General features: G+C 39.5%; 1 protein-coding gene and 1 long non-coding RNA gene across 2 annotated transcripts; both read left to right on the top strand.

Moving 5' to 3' along the window:
• Positions 1-231: 231 nt before the first annotated feature.
• On the top strand, positions 232-13511 carry LOC138953441 (ADP-dependent glucokinase-like). The gene is made up of 5 exons (XM_070325250.1): positions 232-1332; positions 2676-2866; positions 9715-9811; positions 10143-10279; positions 11178-13511. Exons 1-5 carry the CDS (start codon positions 995-997, stop codon positions 11843-11845), a joined length of 1431 nt encoding a protein of 476 aa, XP_070181351.1. The 5' UTR covers positions 232-994; the 3' UTR covers positions 11846-13511.
• On the top strand, positions 4381-8916 carry LOC138952543 (uncharacterized). The gene is made up of 3 exons (XR_011451391.1): positions 4381-4592; positions 7813-7886; positions 8146-8916. It is a non-coding gene; the product is annotated as an uncharacterized lncRNA (long non-coding RNA).
• Positions 13512-18701: the final 5190 nt, after the last annotated feature.

Genomic DNA, 18701 nt, shown 5'->3' with positions numbered 1-18701 from the left:
CAAAGGCTGCAAATGTTGCTGAATTTCACAAAAGCGGTGAAGCAAAAACAAAACAAAAATAAAGATCAAGAATCCTGTGGATCACAAATAATACATGTAACAGGAAGGCAGCCTGAATCAAATTTCTATTTCAATCAATGCACATCTTTTATTTTTGTATCAACATTCAAATTTGTCAGCAAGAACCACCCAAGGGGCCTACCAAATTCGGTTATATAGACAGGTGCTCCTTATGGAAAGGTGAATTTTATTGGGAAAAAAAATCGTTGGGGATCCTTTGGCAGGTGTGGTTGTTGGGGGCATGTGGTTGTCGATGAGAGGTGCATGCATGGTCGCCAGGACAGGTTTAGTTTCTTTTCAGCATTTCAAACACGAAAACTGCTTTGATGACCTGGGAAAGGAAACCGATTTTGTACAATATATTACACGGGTGTACAAAAGTTATCTCAATGTAAATATCATTTCTGATGCATAGAAGGGAAACGTATGCTCTTCAAAATTATTATATGCTTTATATTTTCAATTTTTACCTATAGTGACGTTTCCCTTCTATGCATCAGAAATGATATTTACATTGAGATAACTTTTGTACACCTTTGACTGTGTAATATATTGTTTTTACATGTACCCTAAATCATTCTCGGATGCACCACGTACAGGCCAAGGTCGGGGAATTTATTTTGGGTGCAGCTGCACTTAAATACATACTGTAGTTACAGCTTTCAAAGGCTATACCTTTTTTGGTCCGTAATTGCGGTTACTTCCAAAGTCTTCCAAAGACTGATTGGAAAAAAGGGGGTTGGGGTATGGCCTCGTAATAGCTAACTGTGGCATGCTGTTATTACTTCACCGTGATTAGTGGTACACGCCGGAAGTGACGAAAGTACATCGCAGTCTTGCCAGGGATATTCATCCAGGGCCAGGCAAAAACAACGGTGCAACACGCGTGAACGGGTGCCTTGTTTGTTGGTTGTTTTGGGCCAAAGGCATCACCATGGAAAACCTGTTCGGGTGGAAATCTGGAAGTCTGGTCTCTTTCTTGATTCTTTTGACGGCGTACCTGTACAAGCGACATGCAGACGAGGTGTTGCAGAATCGAATGGATCAGATTTTGTCAGGACTCTTGCGAGCAGAAAAGAAAGTAGTGCTTGTCGAAAATCGGGTGGCTTTTGGATTCGGCGGATGCGAAGATGTGTTTGCTGATGCGCTGCACATCGTGAACAAGCTTAATCTGACAGCTCCACGGGAACCACAACACCACATGGCGGTGCAGAACGAAGGGCAGCTTGGAGAACTGTTTGCCTTCTTCTTTCAGCATGGTGCAGCAGCTGAGTGAGTTCCTGTTAAAGTAGTAAAGATCCAACTAAATGTTGTCACCAATGATATGAAACAGTCGGGTTGATGAGTACACTGGACCCCTCCCTTGAAGACTCTCTCTCTTTTAAGACCATCTACTCTCATACTTTCTGTTCATAGCCTGAGTACATGTAGTGATGTACCCCCATTTTAAGACTCCCTATTTTTCTGATGCCCTGTATGCATGGTAGGGATCAGGCCTAAAAGTGGTGAGTATTTTACTCGCCATAGGGAGTAGAACCATGTAACTGGCGAGTATAAATGTTCATCTACTCGCCAAATGGGAGTAAAGTTGCTGAAACAAATTGTTGGTTTGGCTAGTATAAGTGGGTCCGGTATAAGTAGTAAAGTACCCCCCGCGGGTTAGGGGGAAGAATTTACCCGATGCTCCCCAGCATGTCGTAAGAGGCGACTAACGGATTCTGTTTCTCCTTTTACCCTTGTTAAGTGTTTCTTGTATCTAGAGAATATAGTCAATGTTTGTAAAGATTTTAGTCAAGCAGTATGTAAGAAATGTTAAGTCCTTTGTACTGGAAACTTGCATTCTCCCAGTAAGGTCATATATTTTATAAATATTGTACTACGTTGCAAGCCCCTGGAGCAATTTTTTGATTAGTGCTTTTGTGAACAAGAAACAATTAACAAGTGGCTCTATCCCATCTCCCCCCTTTCCCCCGTCGCGATATAACCTTCGTGGTTGAAAACGACGTTAAACACCAAATAAAGAAAGAAAGAAAGTAGTAAAGTGTGCTCTCTGGCTCGTAAAATTACAGAATCACTAGCCAAAGGCGAGTACACCATTTGTTGGACTTTCAGGGCTTGGGATTCCCTCAGTACTGATTTTTCAGATTTTTTGAGGTCTTAAAAGGGGGGTTGCTCTGTTATATGAACCTGAAACTTAAATACTTTTGTTCTCTGCTTTAGTATTATTAGTATGGGCGTTGCTCTTCTCACAACCACTATCCTGAAAAACGTATTTTTTGTTCTGACACAATAGACCATCAGCGCCCCCTTTCCCCCTTGATTTCAGGGCAAAAGTAGTGGCTGCAATGATGCTTTTCTTGTTTACTCTCATAGCCATTTGACTTTTGTTATCACACTGGTCAACAATTAATCTAATTTGAATTGTTTATTTAAGATTTTTGAAGTGACCTTTGCAAGGACCAGATTTTATCTGGCTAAATCGGAATGGAGAAAAGATCATATGGCATGCATCTCTTCAGTTGCTTTAGCTGCAGGCTGATCAAATAAGATTGTCATAAACCTATGGCTATAGCTAATCAAGACGTTTGAATTACTTGAGATGTTTGCTGTTGTAGGCGCTATGTGGAGAACAACACTCTCTTTGATGAACTGGTAGCGTTTGCTGAGACTTCACCTGGCTATCGCAATGAGGTGGGCGGTAATGCCCCAGTGATGGCACGACGGATGGCGCTGGAAGGAAAGGACGTTATGCTCGCTGCCAGGCTAACTCCTGATATTGCTGCTTCTCTCCCCAAAAATGTCAGAGGTGAGGTTAGTTCTGCATGCATGGCTTACCTTCCTTGTTAACGCCACATATGCATGGTAAGCAGTTACAACCTGAGCATTCAAACTTGATTTGAGGAAAGAGGTGAAAGTAGGTTAAAAAAAAATTCAAGTACATGTAATTGAGAATGGTGAAATAGAGCAAAATGTAAAAAAATATTGGACTTTTTGGAGAGGCTGAGCCATACAAAACTAGCGGTAGTGTGTTTTGTAGGATGGGCACCCAAGGAACGTGTTACCGCCGCGAGTAAGATATTTTATGCTTACAGTGGGCATTGTGAGCGCCTCTACGACCGGCGGAGGCGTTCAGGCTAACAAAAGTAGAGCTGGAATGAATATATCAGGGGTGGGACTTTTTCGCGAATCCGCGGATTTCCGCGGACACAACTTACGAATTCCGCTGGAGTAATCTATTTTTCCGCATCCCATTTCATCACAGTATCTATAACTTGTTGACTGAATGATATGGAGAGAAGTGAAGATGGAACAGAACACTGGAGGCTTGAGAGTTAAATTGTGCTGACTGAAAACTCCTGATAACTGATAGTCATTTTGTGCTTCAATGCATTGAATCATACTATTGCCAGTATTGGATTATGGCTACATGGTTCATTACGTACGTATGCACCATTACAATGTTACCATTGTTGTGTGAATTTTATTTTTTTTTTGGTTTGTTTTTTGAATGTCTTTTTTTTTTTTACCTTATCCAAACAAGTTGAATTTTAGTCTCAGAATGCACCAGATTGTACAGATTTTAGTGTACCATTTAACAAATTTTCGGGGGAGCATGCCCCCGAACCCCCCTAGAAAAAAGGGATCATCACAAGAGAGTCCCACCCCTGATATATATGTGCACATCTACAATACTGGAAACAGGCAGTAAAACAACAGAGTCCTGACTTTAAGCTTGTGTTGTAGCTTACTGGGCACAACCTTGTTCATGTTTACAATTTGATATGTTTGTATACATGTTTGTAAACCATAATAAAGGTTTGAACCTCACTGTTTGCGTTTGTCTGATTTTTTATGCAATTTATATTGTTGGTTTTTGTGACAAAAATAGCATCAGAAAGCGGGACATAATTTTGGAAAAGAAGTGAAGTGCTCAGTGCATTTAAAACTAGCAGCAAAGAAGTAAACTCTGTGTATAATGATAGTATATATTAAACACTTTACCTAATGAACACATCTCCATTACACAAATTCGTGACATTTGACCTTTGATGCAGGTCAAAATAATGATGTTTGCACGTTACATTCGTTTCCACTTGCATCAACTGAGTTGTGTTCTGCTTCCAGAACACAGAAGTGCTTCAGTAGAACAATATTTTGTTTAGAATGCATCCCACACTATCAGTCTTTCTAAAACTAGTGCAATTCACGATGAAAAGTTAAACACGGTACCACTAGAGGAACGCGTATCTGGCAAATCACGTTTAGTCTCCACCTGTGACGTCCGCAACACTGCCGCTCAACCCACCCAGGAAGCTGACGCACTTGTGTTTTGCACCCTGAATCGGAAGAGCGTGAGTAAGCGGTCAGCGTGTTGACCACAAATTGCAAGATGCGTGGACACGCTAAAACAAACGAGCATCATTGGTCGAATAGTTTCCACTGACGCGGTGTGCCGTACAACACATTCGTTCGGGGTTACGCCACGTGCCTGCATCTCACGCTAGCTGTGGCCTTCTACAAAGCTTATTGAGGTAAGTGTTATCATTAATGCTCATTATGTATTGATAAAAGTGCCACTGATTGAACATTTAGTCCCTCCAACAGAAATATTCCTTGATGATTGTCCGAGATAGTGTGTACTCTTGTCGTCTGCTTTCGTCTCCACGGTGACGAACGAGCAACCCAAATCAATATTCTCGCAAAACTACAATATTGTTAACTGATTTTTGTAGAAATCAAATGAAGAAGGTTTGGTTAATAAATAATAACTGACGTCCATTTGGAATTTAATGTGCACGGCCCAATCTGATCGGACGTTTTTAAGAAACGAAAATCAGACCTTTTTGGTTTCTGTTGTGACGTTCAGAACAACGAAACATGATATTCGGAGTAATAATAAAAGCATGTTAGTTCTGCAAGTTTGTTTGCATACATTATTAATAAATCACCAATAAAAGTGCGGTCTTGTTGGTTCTAAAAGAAATTAAAGCAAGCATGCAGAAAAATAATCCATTTGGGGTCGCGTATCAGTAGATTTCGTTTCTCCTGTGACATACGCTCTCGAACACACTGATATGAACGCGTGCGAAGTATCAGATCTAAGTCTATAAAATGCAAAAGCAAACAAATGTTTTCCTTTGATTTCGTATTTCATATATGGCATGTGCATTTTAAGTTTTTAAATGTGCTGCCCGAAATTTGGCGTTTTGTAAACGGGAGTCACAGTGGAGACGAAGTTTAATCGCAGCAGTTGTTTCCTTGTGACCTACGTCACAGTTAGTTTGCGGCCTGTATTTATTGTTTACTTTGGAAGTTGTATGCCTAAAGCATATCATTTATAATACTTTTAGACTTGTCTAAACAAATAGTTTAAAAAAAGAGGCTGTCTTTTGCAGTAAAACTAAGAGATATGTTTGTTGGTTACCATGGAAGCGAGTTACACTTCTCTCATGGCTTCTTCGTACCATACGCTTCTGATTATCGATTTGGTACAGCAGTCCCTGCAATGTACGGCCCCCGGCGTGAGCGGACACCTGACATGTACGGACACATTTGCTCGGCACGGAGTGTTTTCCTTCTATATTCCCCCCCCCTTAAACGGACACCTGCAAAACGTGGACACGGACACTCATTTTCGGTCCCAACAGCAGGTCATACCTCCAATGTACGGACAGACCATCGTCACATTTTCACCACAACAAAATCGATAACAGAGCAGTCCGGCTCTTGGTGCAAAGATCACAGCCGCAATGGCGTGACGACAGTCACTGGTTACTTGAGTGCACCTGTACCCATCAGGAGGGGGGGGGGGGGGGGATAGTTTTGGTCAGGAGTGGAGTACATGCGAAGATGCCAACATGAAACTGCACTGTGCTCTTTATTCTTGTCTGTTGGACGTAAACAACAGAAACCACAGTCGATGAAGGTCCTGAGCGAAAGAGAGTGAAAAACCGGCCACAGTTCTCAGCATCGTGTGTCTGTGTGTAACCTCTTTCATTGACAAGATACTCAGTCTTGTTTCCCCTCAGCCTTGACCAGTGAGTCGGTTGCCTAATCTGTGAACCCTTCAGTTGTCTTGCTGTGTCAAAAGTTACGACACAGTCAACTGGTTTTGCTCTGAGTGAACAGTTGGAGCTGACCTCTCTGGCCACAGCCCAACAGTACATGGCTGGAGGGAGTGAGAGAGAGGGGGAGGCGGGGGGGGGGGGGTGGGGGGGGGTGGAGGGGTAGCTGGCTAAACTCTGTGGGGTGTCCGGTGTCACTGCATGTCAGCAGGAAGAGCATTGGAGAGAAATAGAGAGGTGTACTCTTCCACACAATTTCCAAGCATCAGTTGTCACGGCTTGGGGTAGGCATTAGTGAGGGAGAGTGGGAGCTGTGTTATGTACAGAATCAGAATCTATTGTCATTAAAGCACATAGCCTATTGACACATTCAAGATACATAAGTACAGGAAAAAATAGCAATATAAACATAACATACATGTAATACAAAACCAAGTGGAACAGGGTGAACAAAGAGGACCTGAAGATGAGCATAGGTTATTGAGGACAGTCGGAAGACGCATTGCATCTGCGTAGTTGAAAACAATCGTACACATATTTTGCCAATTGCCTTTGGATGTCGCTGTCAGTAAACAGAGAACTGTACAGTGTATTTCCGACTGAAGAGTGAAAAGTCACTGCCATGCCACATGATCGGCATGCAGTCAATAAAGCCAGACAAGATGAAAATAAATTACATGATTATGACATGCAGCTCTATCTGCTGCTATTTATTCAAACTGGGTTTCAAACTTATTCTTGCAAAGCATCTGCACACGCTCCTCTGTGCTGCGTTTGTGTGGCTGCTTTCGTATGTCAGTGCATGGTGAGTGTGTTCACTGCCTTGAGGATTTATTTTATCTCTTCTTTTCAACACTTTTCATACAAATCATTTTTACAGAACGTTTAAAGAAGTATTAGGAGTTTATTGTTTAGTAGCCACAAGAAGTGATTAGCATAGACTCAATCCTGTTGTTTGTGTGTCTGTGTGAGTGTATGGGGGAGGGGGTGGTGTGGTCACCCCTCCCGTGACCGGACACCTGCAATGTATGGACAGTTTTGCTATGGCCCAAGGGTGTCCGTTCATGAGAGGGACTGCTGTATTTGAAAGCCTTTGCTTGCTTAATTGATTTCTGCATTTATTTCATTTCATGTGAGTGTAGTTTTTAAAAGTCAAGTCAAAGCATTTCTTCCTTCCAGATATGGACCATTTGTCTGGGGGAGAGAGAGAAAGAGAGAGAGAGAGAGAGAGAGAGAGAGAGAGAGAGAGAAAGAGAGAGAGAGAGAGAGAGAGAGAGAGAGTTATTATTACGATTATTCAGATTTTGAAGGCAAAAAACGCCTGTCTGTGTTCTATTTTATTGTGTCTCACTTCCATTTTTTGGGCACATTGTTAACTCAAAACAGAGAATAGAGATTAAGTCTACATGTCATAATTGATAATTCAATATCAGCTTTCCAAAATAACAACTGATGTGCTAAAAATGAAGCCCCTTGATGAGTTTGCCCACCTGCATGTCCAACATGGCCCAGAACCGCAAAAGATTTGGAAGGTGGCAAACATGTAATATGTAATATTGTAATACTTGCAGCAAAGGTGATCAGTTTTCATTTTGATTTTTTCTCTGCATACTTTTTATTATTATGGATTCATTTATTTTTCAGTTTCAGACTTCTAGTACAATAATGTTCTGCATTTTGTTTTCAGTACAAGTTCCCTCAGCTTTCTGCAGATGCTTACCAACAGACTGAAGTTGCACAACTCACCGGACATAATTCCAGGTGTGATTTTACTTTCTGATTTCACTGTTCAGATCTTATTCGCATAGATTTCTCCACAAAATAGATTTAAGCTCTCGGACAGTGTTTTAATTTTTAGAGGAAAGTCTTCCTATCCAATAAAGTACACTTGTAATTATTCTTTGATTGCAGAAAAAGTTATCTTGTTGTCCTTGGTATTGTGAGTGGAGTGAGGGGATGATGTACTCAGAACTTGCTTGTGGAGGTTTTGCATAACCCTGTATGTTCTGTCCTCTTTCAGCATTCAGCATGGCAGCTGGGTGGAGGTCACTTTCACCACTGTACGAGGCAACACCGAAGTATACAGTGGGGTGGTGGTGGGACTCAGACCAGGGGAGGCCCGTGTCAACTTTCTTCGGAAGAAGGGAGATGCATACATCTTCCCAGACGTGGAGGACATTTCATGGGTGGATGCTGGCAGCGTTAGACTGCTAAATGTCCCAACTGTCGGCCGTAGAGGACAACATATGTTTGACTGATATTTTATGCACTTCATCTTTTGATTATCGTGGATGAACATAGTTTTTACGCTGGTTTCTTTTTCATGCTTTTACAACACATTTTTGTACTCCTGGAGCATCTTGCATCATTTCTTAAATTGTTCTTCGGTAACTACCCACCCTTTCCCATCATAAGTTTGCATTTCAGCAGTTCTAAAACTTGTGGAGCCACGACCTTCTTTTACTCCTAATCTCACAGTTTTCATCACTGTCTGGTATTGATTATGTTGGTATATGGTGTATTTGATAAATTTATCAATAATTGACAGAAATTTAAAGTTTTTTTGTGTGTTTTATTGCATGATGTCAATTTTTACAGTCACATGACGCACACGCGTCAGTCTCAATTTTAACACTCAAATCATCCACAACACATTTTTAGAAAATGATAAGAAAAATGGTCCTTTTCATGCTCCTAACTCAGTGTGCTTTATGTTTTCACCATGAAGGCCATGACACCTCTGCGCATCTGAAAACATCACAATAGACACAAAGAAATGTGCGATTTCCTCCATTTGGCCTTTTTTGGGTTCCACGTGACATACAGAACATTTGGTTATTCACACAAAATGAATAATGTGTAAGTAACTGCAACAACATAAAAACAACTGTCTTTGTATGACAAAAACAATATATGAAAGACCTGCATACAATGCTGTTATCATAGTGTAGGTGAAATTGTTTATCCCCTCTGTTGCGTATGTCACGGTTTCCACTATAGTCATTGGTACTGCGTGGAAAATGAATAGGTTTTTCTTCTCATGTTTCACTTAGGATACAAGACCTTGAATGTCTGCCAACATTGCAAAATAATTTCAGCAGGAATATTGGTTCATTGTTTGAATAACTATACCAGGTGGAAACCATGTGACATACAAGACACCACTCACGTTGGTTAACTCTTGGTGATGTTTTACTGAAACCGGCATGTGCTTTGTTTATTAATTGCATTAAGGCATTAAAATAGTGTCTAAACTTTAACAAAAAGTGGGTTTGGCTTTGTTTTTATAATGTTTATTTTTTTACCCCAATGTCCCAGGTTGTGATCCAGTATTGTAGATGTGCACATATATATATATGTATGTCTATCTTGAAAATGGTAGTACTTACATGTACCTGTCTATGAGTTAGGACATTTATTAACAGCTTCTTGAAGATATGGATCATACGTGTATACCAGTAGTTGTCATTGACTAGAGCAGAATGTGGCTGAGCAGCTTTTTAAAGCTTTGTTGGAAAGCTGTGCTTTCCTGATTATCGAGTAAGTTTTGATATTTTGTTCTCATAAATTTGTTATCCATTTTTTTCAGTTATCGGCAAGCCAGTTACGAAGAGTGACATTCATCTGATCATGGAGTATGACAAGGGTGAAGAATGGGGGCAGTATCAGGCCCCACGGGCAAACAGGTAAACCTTTTTTTCTCGTTTTACTTTCATATAGCTAATTGTAGTTTTAAAAGGAATGGAATGGGTAACTAAGTAAAGGAAAGAAACAATTTACCAAAGATTGGTCTTGTGAAGTGCAGTATGAAAACTAGAAGATCAGCCTATGGCACGGCACAATATGAAAATGTACGTTTCATGTGACAGTAACAATGTCATCATTGTACTTTCTCTCTTTCAGTTTCACACACACACATGTGTGGACACACACTGAAGAGTGAGAAAAGAAAAGAAGACAGATTCAGGAGAGTTACGTTACAGGCTAATGTTAATGTGAGCCCTGTTTTGTTGACAGACTGATACTTCACAGTGATGAGGTCAACCCTTACCTCTCAGGACTGGAGGAGTTCGAGCAGGAGCTGCGTCGCTTCAATCCAGCTTTGGTCATCTTGGGAGGCCTGCAGATGATGGACAACTTTCCATATCAAGACAGTAGGTCTTCTTTTTCTCTTTTTCAAACCATTTGGGGAGTACATAGATTACACCCTGTATTGTCCATAAAGTTCAAATTATGTACAAATTAAATGAGATTAAATGAGGATGAAAGCGGCTTGTTCATTTCAATGCTTGTTTTTCTCTCGTGCCCGGAGACTGGTTACGAATAACTCTCACTTACTCTATTACACATGTCATATGCATTTAGAACGATTACTTCTCATTGTTTATCAGATCTCTAGTGCTCTACCTCATTTGTTAAAGATTCTCACAGATACTTTCGAGGCCACCCCGTTACAATGTGTGTATTGGGTGTTAGTTCTCTAAAAATCAGTCTTGATCTAAAGACTATGTCCGGTCAGGAATAAAAGCAGGTTCTAGTGTATGACTGTGTACGTAAGCATTAGTTAGAGTGCCTTGGAGAATGATGCGCATATGAGCTTGCTGTGATCATCCTTTTATTTGAGGATAAAAGTTGCTTGTTCATTTCAATGCTTGCTATTCTCTCATGTGCCAGGAGACTGGTTCCGTATAACTCTCACTTCCTCTATTTTAGAGTGCTTACTTCCCTTTGTTTATCAGATTATATGTAAAAATCAGTAAATTTTTAACCTGCTGGCAATTTGCAGCGTAAAACTGGAAAGTGTGTTGTGGGACTTACACCAGCTTTTTCTGAATGCTGTCGCAAATTAAGTAAAAAAAGAACCAAACAAACTCAACAACAACAAAAACAGGAGCATTGTTTACTTTTTAATGTGCTTCTTAGGGCCCTCAAGGCTAGTTACACTTTGTTTGGAAAGGTTTCTGTGATGAAAGTTTAATTGATTGGGTACAGAAGATCTTTGAATCCTACTATAGATGTAAGCTCGGTTAATTACCTGTGCTTGCATTGCAGATGAGCGACTGAGCAGACTACAGAAGTTACAGTCCGTCCTGAAAGACTTACCTAGCAGCTCCAAGGTCCACTTCGAGATGGCTTCCTTCGCCGACACCAAGCTTCTTCGAGAGATTCTGGACAACGTTCTACTATATTCTGATTCTGTGGGGATGAATGAACAGGAGCTACCCAACTTGGTGACTGTCCTGAAAGACAAAGACGTGTCCCTCGTGGCGGACAGTCAGCCGCGTGTGGCCACTGTTCTGGACGACATGCGCATGGTTTACAGTTACTTCAAAAACGTTACTCTAAGTAATGGTCGGCGCAGGTTAACACGCCTTCATGTTCACACTTTGGCATTCCAGGCCATTTTAACCACGAAGCTTTCATCGTGGAAAAACACCATGTCTGCCTCGGCCAAAGCAGCGTTGACAGCCCATCGGCATGTGTGTGGCTCTCATCACATCGACCTGATGAAAACCAAAGTGCTTCTGGACGACTCTTTTTCAGCCAGCCAGGACAAGACCAGCAGAAAAATCCACCTGGTTGACAACCGGCCTGTGACGTGTTGGGAAGAAGATGACTATGAGATCTGTGTGGCGCCTGGCCTGGTGTGTACGCACATTCATCAGACAGCAGGAGGGGGGGATAACATTTCCTCAGCAGGCCTTGTGCTGCAAATTTGAAATGCTTGTTTTGTGGTGTTTTACCTTTCCAAAATTTTAACTCAAAGCTTTTGTTTAGTTATTACTTAATTTTATATCTCTCGCTTACACTGTGTGCATACTTTGCAGATTTTATTTCAGGTTACAAATGCACATGGTTCAAGTGAGGATTTACCAACGTCACATCAAACATTGTTTACCATAGAAAGAATCACTCATCTTTATAATAAACTTACGTAAAGATAAGTAAATATTGAAGATGTAATTTAATGACTTCCCTTTGATGTCAGTTTTTACTGCCAGCATTTCCACCTCCTGCATTTTCCTGCCAGGCTTCCCATTCCCTGTGTCTCCCATGGCAGTGCTTTTGTTTGAAGCATACCTGTAACAGCTGGAGTGTTGCTGTTGTCTTTGTCCAGCAAGCAGTTTGGTGCTTGAAGAACCAGATGTTCATTTGTAGAAAGGTGTCCCACCTGCTCAATTTGTTGATGGCTGTTTTAGGCCAGAGTGTGAGAATTTTAATTTCAAAAAAGATCCCTAAATTTATGACTCTACTGACTTTAAAGGGCAGTCAGTTAAGTGGCCAGCGAATGAGAAGAAGAAGAAGTGACTTCTGCTCAAAACCTCTTATTTGCTCCATCCTTTTGTTTTTCCTTGTTTTGCGATGCTAATCCATGGACCATAACAACACTTTATTCACTTTATATATTGCTCAGATTTTCAATGTACATATATAGTATTAAGATCAAATGTATCTGATTTATGCATTAAAGACTGATTAGAAAGGAATGCCAGACCAGTTAAAGGGATACGCGGCATTTGACCAAAAATATGACAGTGCTCTAATATTTTCTGGGCAAGATATAGACACCATCCACATTAATTTAGTGTAAAAAAAAAGTAGGGTCAACGTTTTAGTTTTTTTGCTATGAGGCCCTCTTTTCGTCAGTTTCTGAACATTTTGACCAAAACAGTGGTTATATGATATGCATGGTGTTCAGCAGTCATCAGTGAATGGGTACTTTTTTTGTATTGTGGTAGGTAGAATATGCTTTTTAGTAACAAAATATGTCAATTGACACAAAAAATTAAAGTAAACTCAAACCGATAACGACATCCTGTGTTGAAATAATTACAAAAATCAGCGAATCTTGTTGTTCAAACAACCATAATGACAAAAGAAAATATGACAGCACTCTGATTTTCTTGCAGCAGGATATTTGATATCTTACCTTCAAAATAAACACAAGAAAACTGTAGGTCAACGTGCTTTTTTTCGAGTGGCAGCATCTTTTATACCCCTACCCCCTACTTTTTGGAATAAAAATCATAGGTATTATAAGGAATATGCGAGTGCTCTAATATTTTCTGGGCAAGATATAGACATTATTCACATTCATTTAATGTAAAAAAGAATAGGGTTACCATTTTATTTATTTTTTTTGTTGCTTTCAGGCCCTTATTTTAGCAATTTTGTGCGAATTTTGGGCAAAACGGTGGTTACATGAAAAATGCATGGTGTTCAGCAGTCTTTAGGGAATGAGTATTTCTTTTTTGATTGTGGTACAGGGAATGCTTTTACTACTGTAAAACTTTTAGTAATCAGATGTGTCAATAAAAAAAAAATCAAAGGTAGACTCAGATGCCGCGTAACCCTTTAAAGGCACAGTAAGCCTCCCGTAAACCATCACAGATACTGTCCGGCTTTTACACACAGTACAAACACCCTTTCATTTAAACACTCACCGCTTGAGAACATCCTAGGTGCCCTCAGTAAAGAGCGAACAATTTTCAAAGAATTTATTTTTGCGTGGTTTATCTTACCCCTGAGCCATCGTGAACCCGTGTGATCCAGTTTCCCTTTTTCACAATGTAGTCGTCAGTTAGTAATTTGAATGCGACTCGATATGAGCTTATCTGCAATAGCACGTTATTATGTACCTCTGACTATGCACGAAACAAACGGCTGTGGTTCACAAGAACTCGAGCGATGGCTTTTGACTGTTCATGAACTGGCGATAGGTATAAACCGTCGTCTGCTACGAGAACCACGACCTTGCGTGACCCTGCTTCCGGGCTTTTCTTTTTTCAAACTTTCAAAACTTCGAATTGTACTGATCTTGTCTTGATGAAAAAAGAATTCTTTTATGATTTAAGAATGTTTGTGTAACAAGCTGTCAATTTATTATTTAGATATTAAAAGTTAGGTCTAGCGCCAAAATGCACCACGGTCCGATTGTGTGAGGAGACAATCCGCAAAATTAAATCTTTGAAAATTGCTCGCTATTTACGTAGGGCACCTAGGATGTTTCCGTTTGGTGAGCGTTCAAATGGAAAGGTGTTTGTACTGTGTGTAAAAGCCTGACAGTATCTGTGATGGTTTACGGGAGGCTTACTGTGCCTTTAATTTGCATTCACACCTTGGATGTGCACTCAGATCTCTGATAAAGGGGTAGACTTTTGTATAACCAAAGTGGTGGACTTCTCTCCTATCTATGTAACTTCTTCTGTCATGAAGCGTTTAATACGTGGGGCAGCAGTTAGGCACCGCATGGGTCCTACACCTCCGATTTTAGCCATGGACGTTTATCGGGGGTCCCTCCCCTAGATCAACTGCCTGCCAAGGCTGTTGAGCTTGGTCTGCCCACCGATGAGTAGAACACATCGGCCCCTCACTTCGTTTAGCCCGCCAGCAGAAGCGGTATACCGGGGTGTGGCCACTGTTATCCCTAACAGCTTTCTTGGAGCCAGAAGTGAGAGTTGAGTGTTGAGTGAGGACCAGTGTTCCCGTCCATCCCCAAAGGGGGAGCTGCTGCCAGGTTTACAAAGGTGCTACCTCTCCTCAGACACCCCATACACTATACTATGTCACCGTATCGGGCATTTTTGTTGTAGTGATTGCTCTTCTCCTAGATCACTCTAGCACTATAACTATGAGTGATTTATGTATCCTGTGCAATTTTACAAGTCCAAATGAATGAGGAATGTCTTACCATGTGGGATTTTGTTGCTCTTGTCATGTTCCAGTCCCAGGCATTGCAAGTTTTGCGAACTGGCCCAACCTAATATCAGATATGTAAAATCCATTGGTAATTTTTGTATACCTTTCTTTTGTATGTGACAAAGCTGCCAAGCTGCAAGAAGAAGACAAAGCTGCCATACTTGGATGAAACCCTGTGTGTCTATTGAGTGCAACATTCCATGTTCCTTCAAAGTAGATCTGGCAGTCTTTTTTAGATGGAAGTCTGTGTCCATTTACTTAAAAGCACTTATCTTTTTGATAGACATCTAATAAAAGCACTGGATATGTTGTTATAGCTCAGAGCTTTATCAGAAACACAGAATAGTTTGCGAAGGAGATGGATATTACCTTTGTGATGAAAATACACCATGGTTAAAGCACTTGAATTCATAACCACATATCTCAGAACATATTGGTTTCCAAAAAAAATGGGATGTGAAGTTACCCTCCTATGTTATGCAACAGGAGTGATGTTTTATGATTATGGGTATATTTCATATGATTAGTGTTTCAAAGTGACGAATGAATAGATAAATCAAGTAACTTGTTTAGGAAGACAACTGTTTTTCAAACTGTGTGTGTTAGACTTTATTTCCTTTGTGAATTTTTATTCTAATTTTATTTTTGTGTGTGTCTTCATCTGTGTAATTGTGTGTGCGTGTCTGTCTGTGAGGGCCCCAAAGGGTTTAAAGTCGTGATCGTGATTGGCGTTTTTTGACCTTTCTGTGACCGTGATTGCCAAAATTTCTGTGATCGTGATGGGACTTTGCCCGTGATCCGTGATGACAAAAAAATCAAGTCTCGTGATCGTGATCGTCATTTGTTTTCGTGATCGTGATGGGCATTATTGCAAAGCATTTTATTTTCAACGTACATGTTTCACAGCTGTATCACTCTATGATCTTCTATTCGTCAAGGTGTTTGTGATCGTGAAAACAAAAATCAAGGTAACTGTGATCGTGAAAGCTAAAATTTCCCTTCCCGTGATCGTGATGATACCCCCCCCTTTGGGGCCCTCGTCTGTCTGTCTGTCTGTCTGTCTGTATTGAAGGTTGTATACTCCTATTTGTTTTATATATGTATGGGTTCTCTGTTCTGGTACATTATACATTGTATAACATGTACCCCATCACTGTTGCTAGGTCAGGAGGATTACAGCAAGATGAATTTATTTAGAATATTTATCTTTAAGCAGGAGTAGTATTTTTTTTATTTTTTTTTGCCATGCACATCATTGTGGGGCTTTTAATCAGGAGCGATATTAAAACTTTTTGTCGATGATTAATTTTGATCTTGGAAAGGGTAAGAAAACCAAATGAACCTCTGTTACTGGTGATCTTTTGTGTTATTTTAAGGTTCATTGTATTTTTGCATCCCTCTAAAAAACGTAAAGGGTCCATGCAAAAATATGTGCATGTTGCTCATTTTCTGATATTTCATATATGTGGTACAAGTATTACATCTCAATAGAATGATGATTCCTGCTTTTTCGGGTATTTTGTATATTTTCTGTGATTGCTTCCATGCCATATGGTTTGGCAGCTTACTTTCAAGGGGTATGTACAGGTTCACATTATACATGTAGCTTGTTTCTTAACTTGCTGTTTTTCTTTCTTTTTTTTCAAACAGACTTACAGTCTTTGAGCAATTAAAATGAAAAGGCATACTTACATTAATTTTGCTTATTCCTGACCTTGGGAATTTAATCAAAATACTGTACGCTTTTTTTCTGAAAATTGTCAAAGGTACAGGTGTTCATCAGTTTTGTGATCATCTTCTTAATTGCTGTTTTTTTAATACAAATAACCAGCTGTCATTAATAGTATCCTTTTGCCTGTGTGTGTTTATATTTAAACATTGCTTTTCTTTATTTTTGTGTCTTCTTATTTTCATTTAATTTTTAATGCTTTTGTTTAAAATGTTTGTGTTTAATCTCATATATATTTGCTGTAATTGATCTCCAAGTCATCAGATTAAGTAGATGATTTTCACGACATGTATATTAAAATGAAAACACTATAATTATAACTAACATATACAAGCAATATAACCAGTCCATTGGTAGCGGGAATTAACATGGAAAGTGATAATACACTAAATTTCAAATTACCTCTAATCCTTTTTACTGCTTTCATAAACTGGTGTCTATCTCAAATTGAGTTTCATATAAACCAGCTTTGCTGTGCGTGTTTTTAAACATAACAATACTTATGGTTATCTTAAAAACATAAAATAAAAATATTCATAAAGACTTCCATGATGCATATTTGTGCCTCTCCTGCCTCCTACCGGCATATCAAAATTGTGGTATATTTTGAATTTCCCCCACCTCATGCACTTAGCGGCATACAAGAGCAGACACGGTCTGGTTTTTTTTGGACTACAATGCGCTTGGTTATTCAAGGCACAACCCCCATGTTTTAGTTGTGTAGTCAGTGGTATGACATGTATACACACTAAAGCAACCCATCAAATGCTCTGAAGTTGGCGTGTGTTTGCTTATGGGGTTAATGAAAAGAATGTTTGTGTGATGTTTTGTTATATATGTAGGGGAGTAGACAAGTAGCTACTTTTTTTGTTCACTCTGTCACACGTTTGCCATGATTCACAAGTACTTACGTTGCTGCCATTGATGTTGCCAATATTTTTAATTTTTTAGTTTGTAGTATTAGTAAAAAAATTGTACACACGCACATAGATCTGATAAACAAAGGGAAGTAAGCCCTCTAAATGCATACAACATGTGTAATGGAGTAAATGAGAGTTGTGCGGAACCAGTCTCCTGGCACCTGAGAGAATCCGGCACCTGAGAGAATAACAAGCATTGAAATGAACAAATGACTTTCATCCTCAAAATTGGATGATCTCCAAAAGCTCATATGTTCCACATTCTCCAAGGCATAGTTTGAATAGTTACACACACAGAAGCACACACCATCATTAATGTTGCCACCACAAATACCACCAAGACTGTCACAAGAAACAAAAAAAATTAAATCCCTGCGCTTAGAACTGTACCCACGGAATACGCGCGATATAAGCCTCGTATTGATTGATTGATCTATTTTTGTAATAATGTATATTTACTTGTGTAAAAGTTAAGTAAGACACAACAATGCTCAAAATCAAATGACAGTTATTCAGGTAATAAAGTGATACATGTATAGATATATTACCTGTCCCATTCTTGTATAATCGTCTTTGAGAAAGTGATCCGTTTTTAGATGATTTTCATCATGTTTCAAACTTGACCATTCACGACTTGTTGACACTTTTGGTTTTCTGTTTTCTGTTTTCCAGACAGGATGTAAACAAACTTATTTACTGTACCTAACGACAAGCACTGTATTACTACTGTGATTTATTTATCTTTGCAATTTTATTTTTCTTGTTGTAACTCATTTTTGTGATTGCTATAAGTGTTTATTGATTATCCTCCTAAAACTTACCTGTTCTCTCAAGGCATTGATGATACTGTCCCAGCTACCTTGTTTCTATGGTGCTCTGTCTGCAAACAGCATTTTCAATGATATCCTCAATGGTTTTCATTGTTGTTGTGTGCTCATTCTCTCTTCCATTGTTCCTTTGCTTTTCATTGCTATCACCATTTTTCATTCAAAAAGTATTACTTTACCATAATCTATATTCATCTTTTAGTTTTCTTCAAGATTGACATAGTTTGTTTTGGTGTAGATTATTGTGATAAGAATTCAAGGTCACAGACCTGGGATCTTGCATTTGCTTGTTCTGTATTCGAAAGTTTAAAATAGAAAATTGACTGTTTGTTCTGCTTGTGTGCGTAGTTGTAACTTACAAAATAAAATAAACCAGATTTCTGAAGATGAGTGACAAGTT

This window comes from Littorina saxatilis, linkage group LG17, assembly GCF_037325665.1.
Source record: "Littorina saxatilis isolate snail1 linkage group LG17, US_GU_Lsax_2.0, whole genome shotgun sequence".
Lineage (NCBI taxonomy): Eukaryota > Metazoa > Mollusca > Gastropoda > Littorinimorpha > Littorinidae > Littorina > Littorina saxatilis.
Note: the sequence above shows the minus strand (reverse complement) of the source record. Positions and strands in the feature narration are given on the sequence as shown.

Bases quoted from the DNA above. Each gene is read 5' to 3' on its own strand.
- LOC138953441 (XM_070325250.1), top strand. From the start codon at position 995: ATGGAAAACCTGTTCGGGTGGAAATCTGGAAGTCTGGTCTCTTTCTTG. The intron at 1,333-2,675 runs GTGAGTTCCTGT...TTGCTGTTGTAG, and splicing joins CAGCATGGTGCAGCAGCTGA to GCGCTATGTGGAGAACAACA. The intron at 9,812-10,142 runs GTAAACCTTTTT...TTTTGTTGACAG, and splicing joins CAGGCCCCACGGGCAAACAG to ACTGATACTTCACAGTGATG.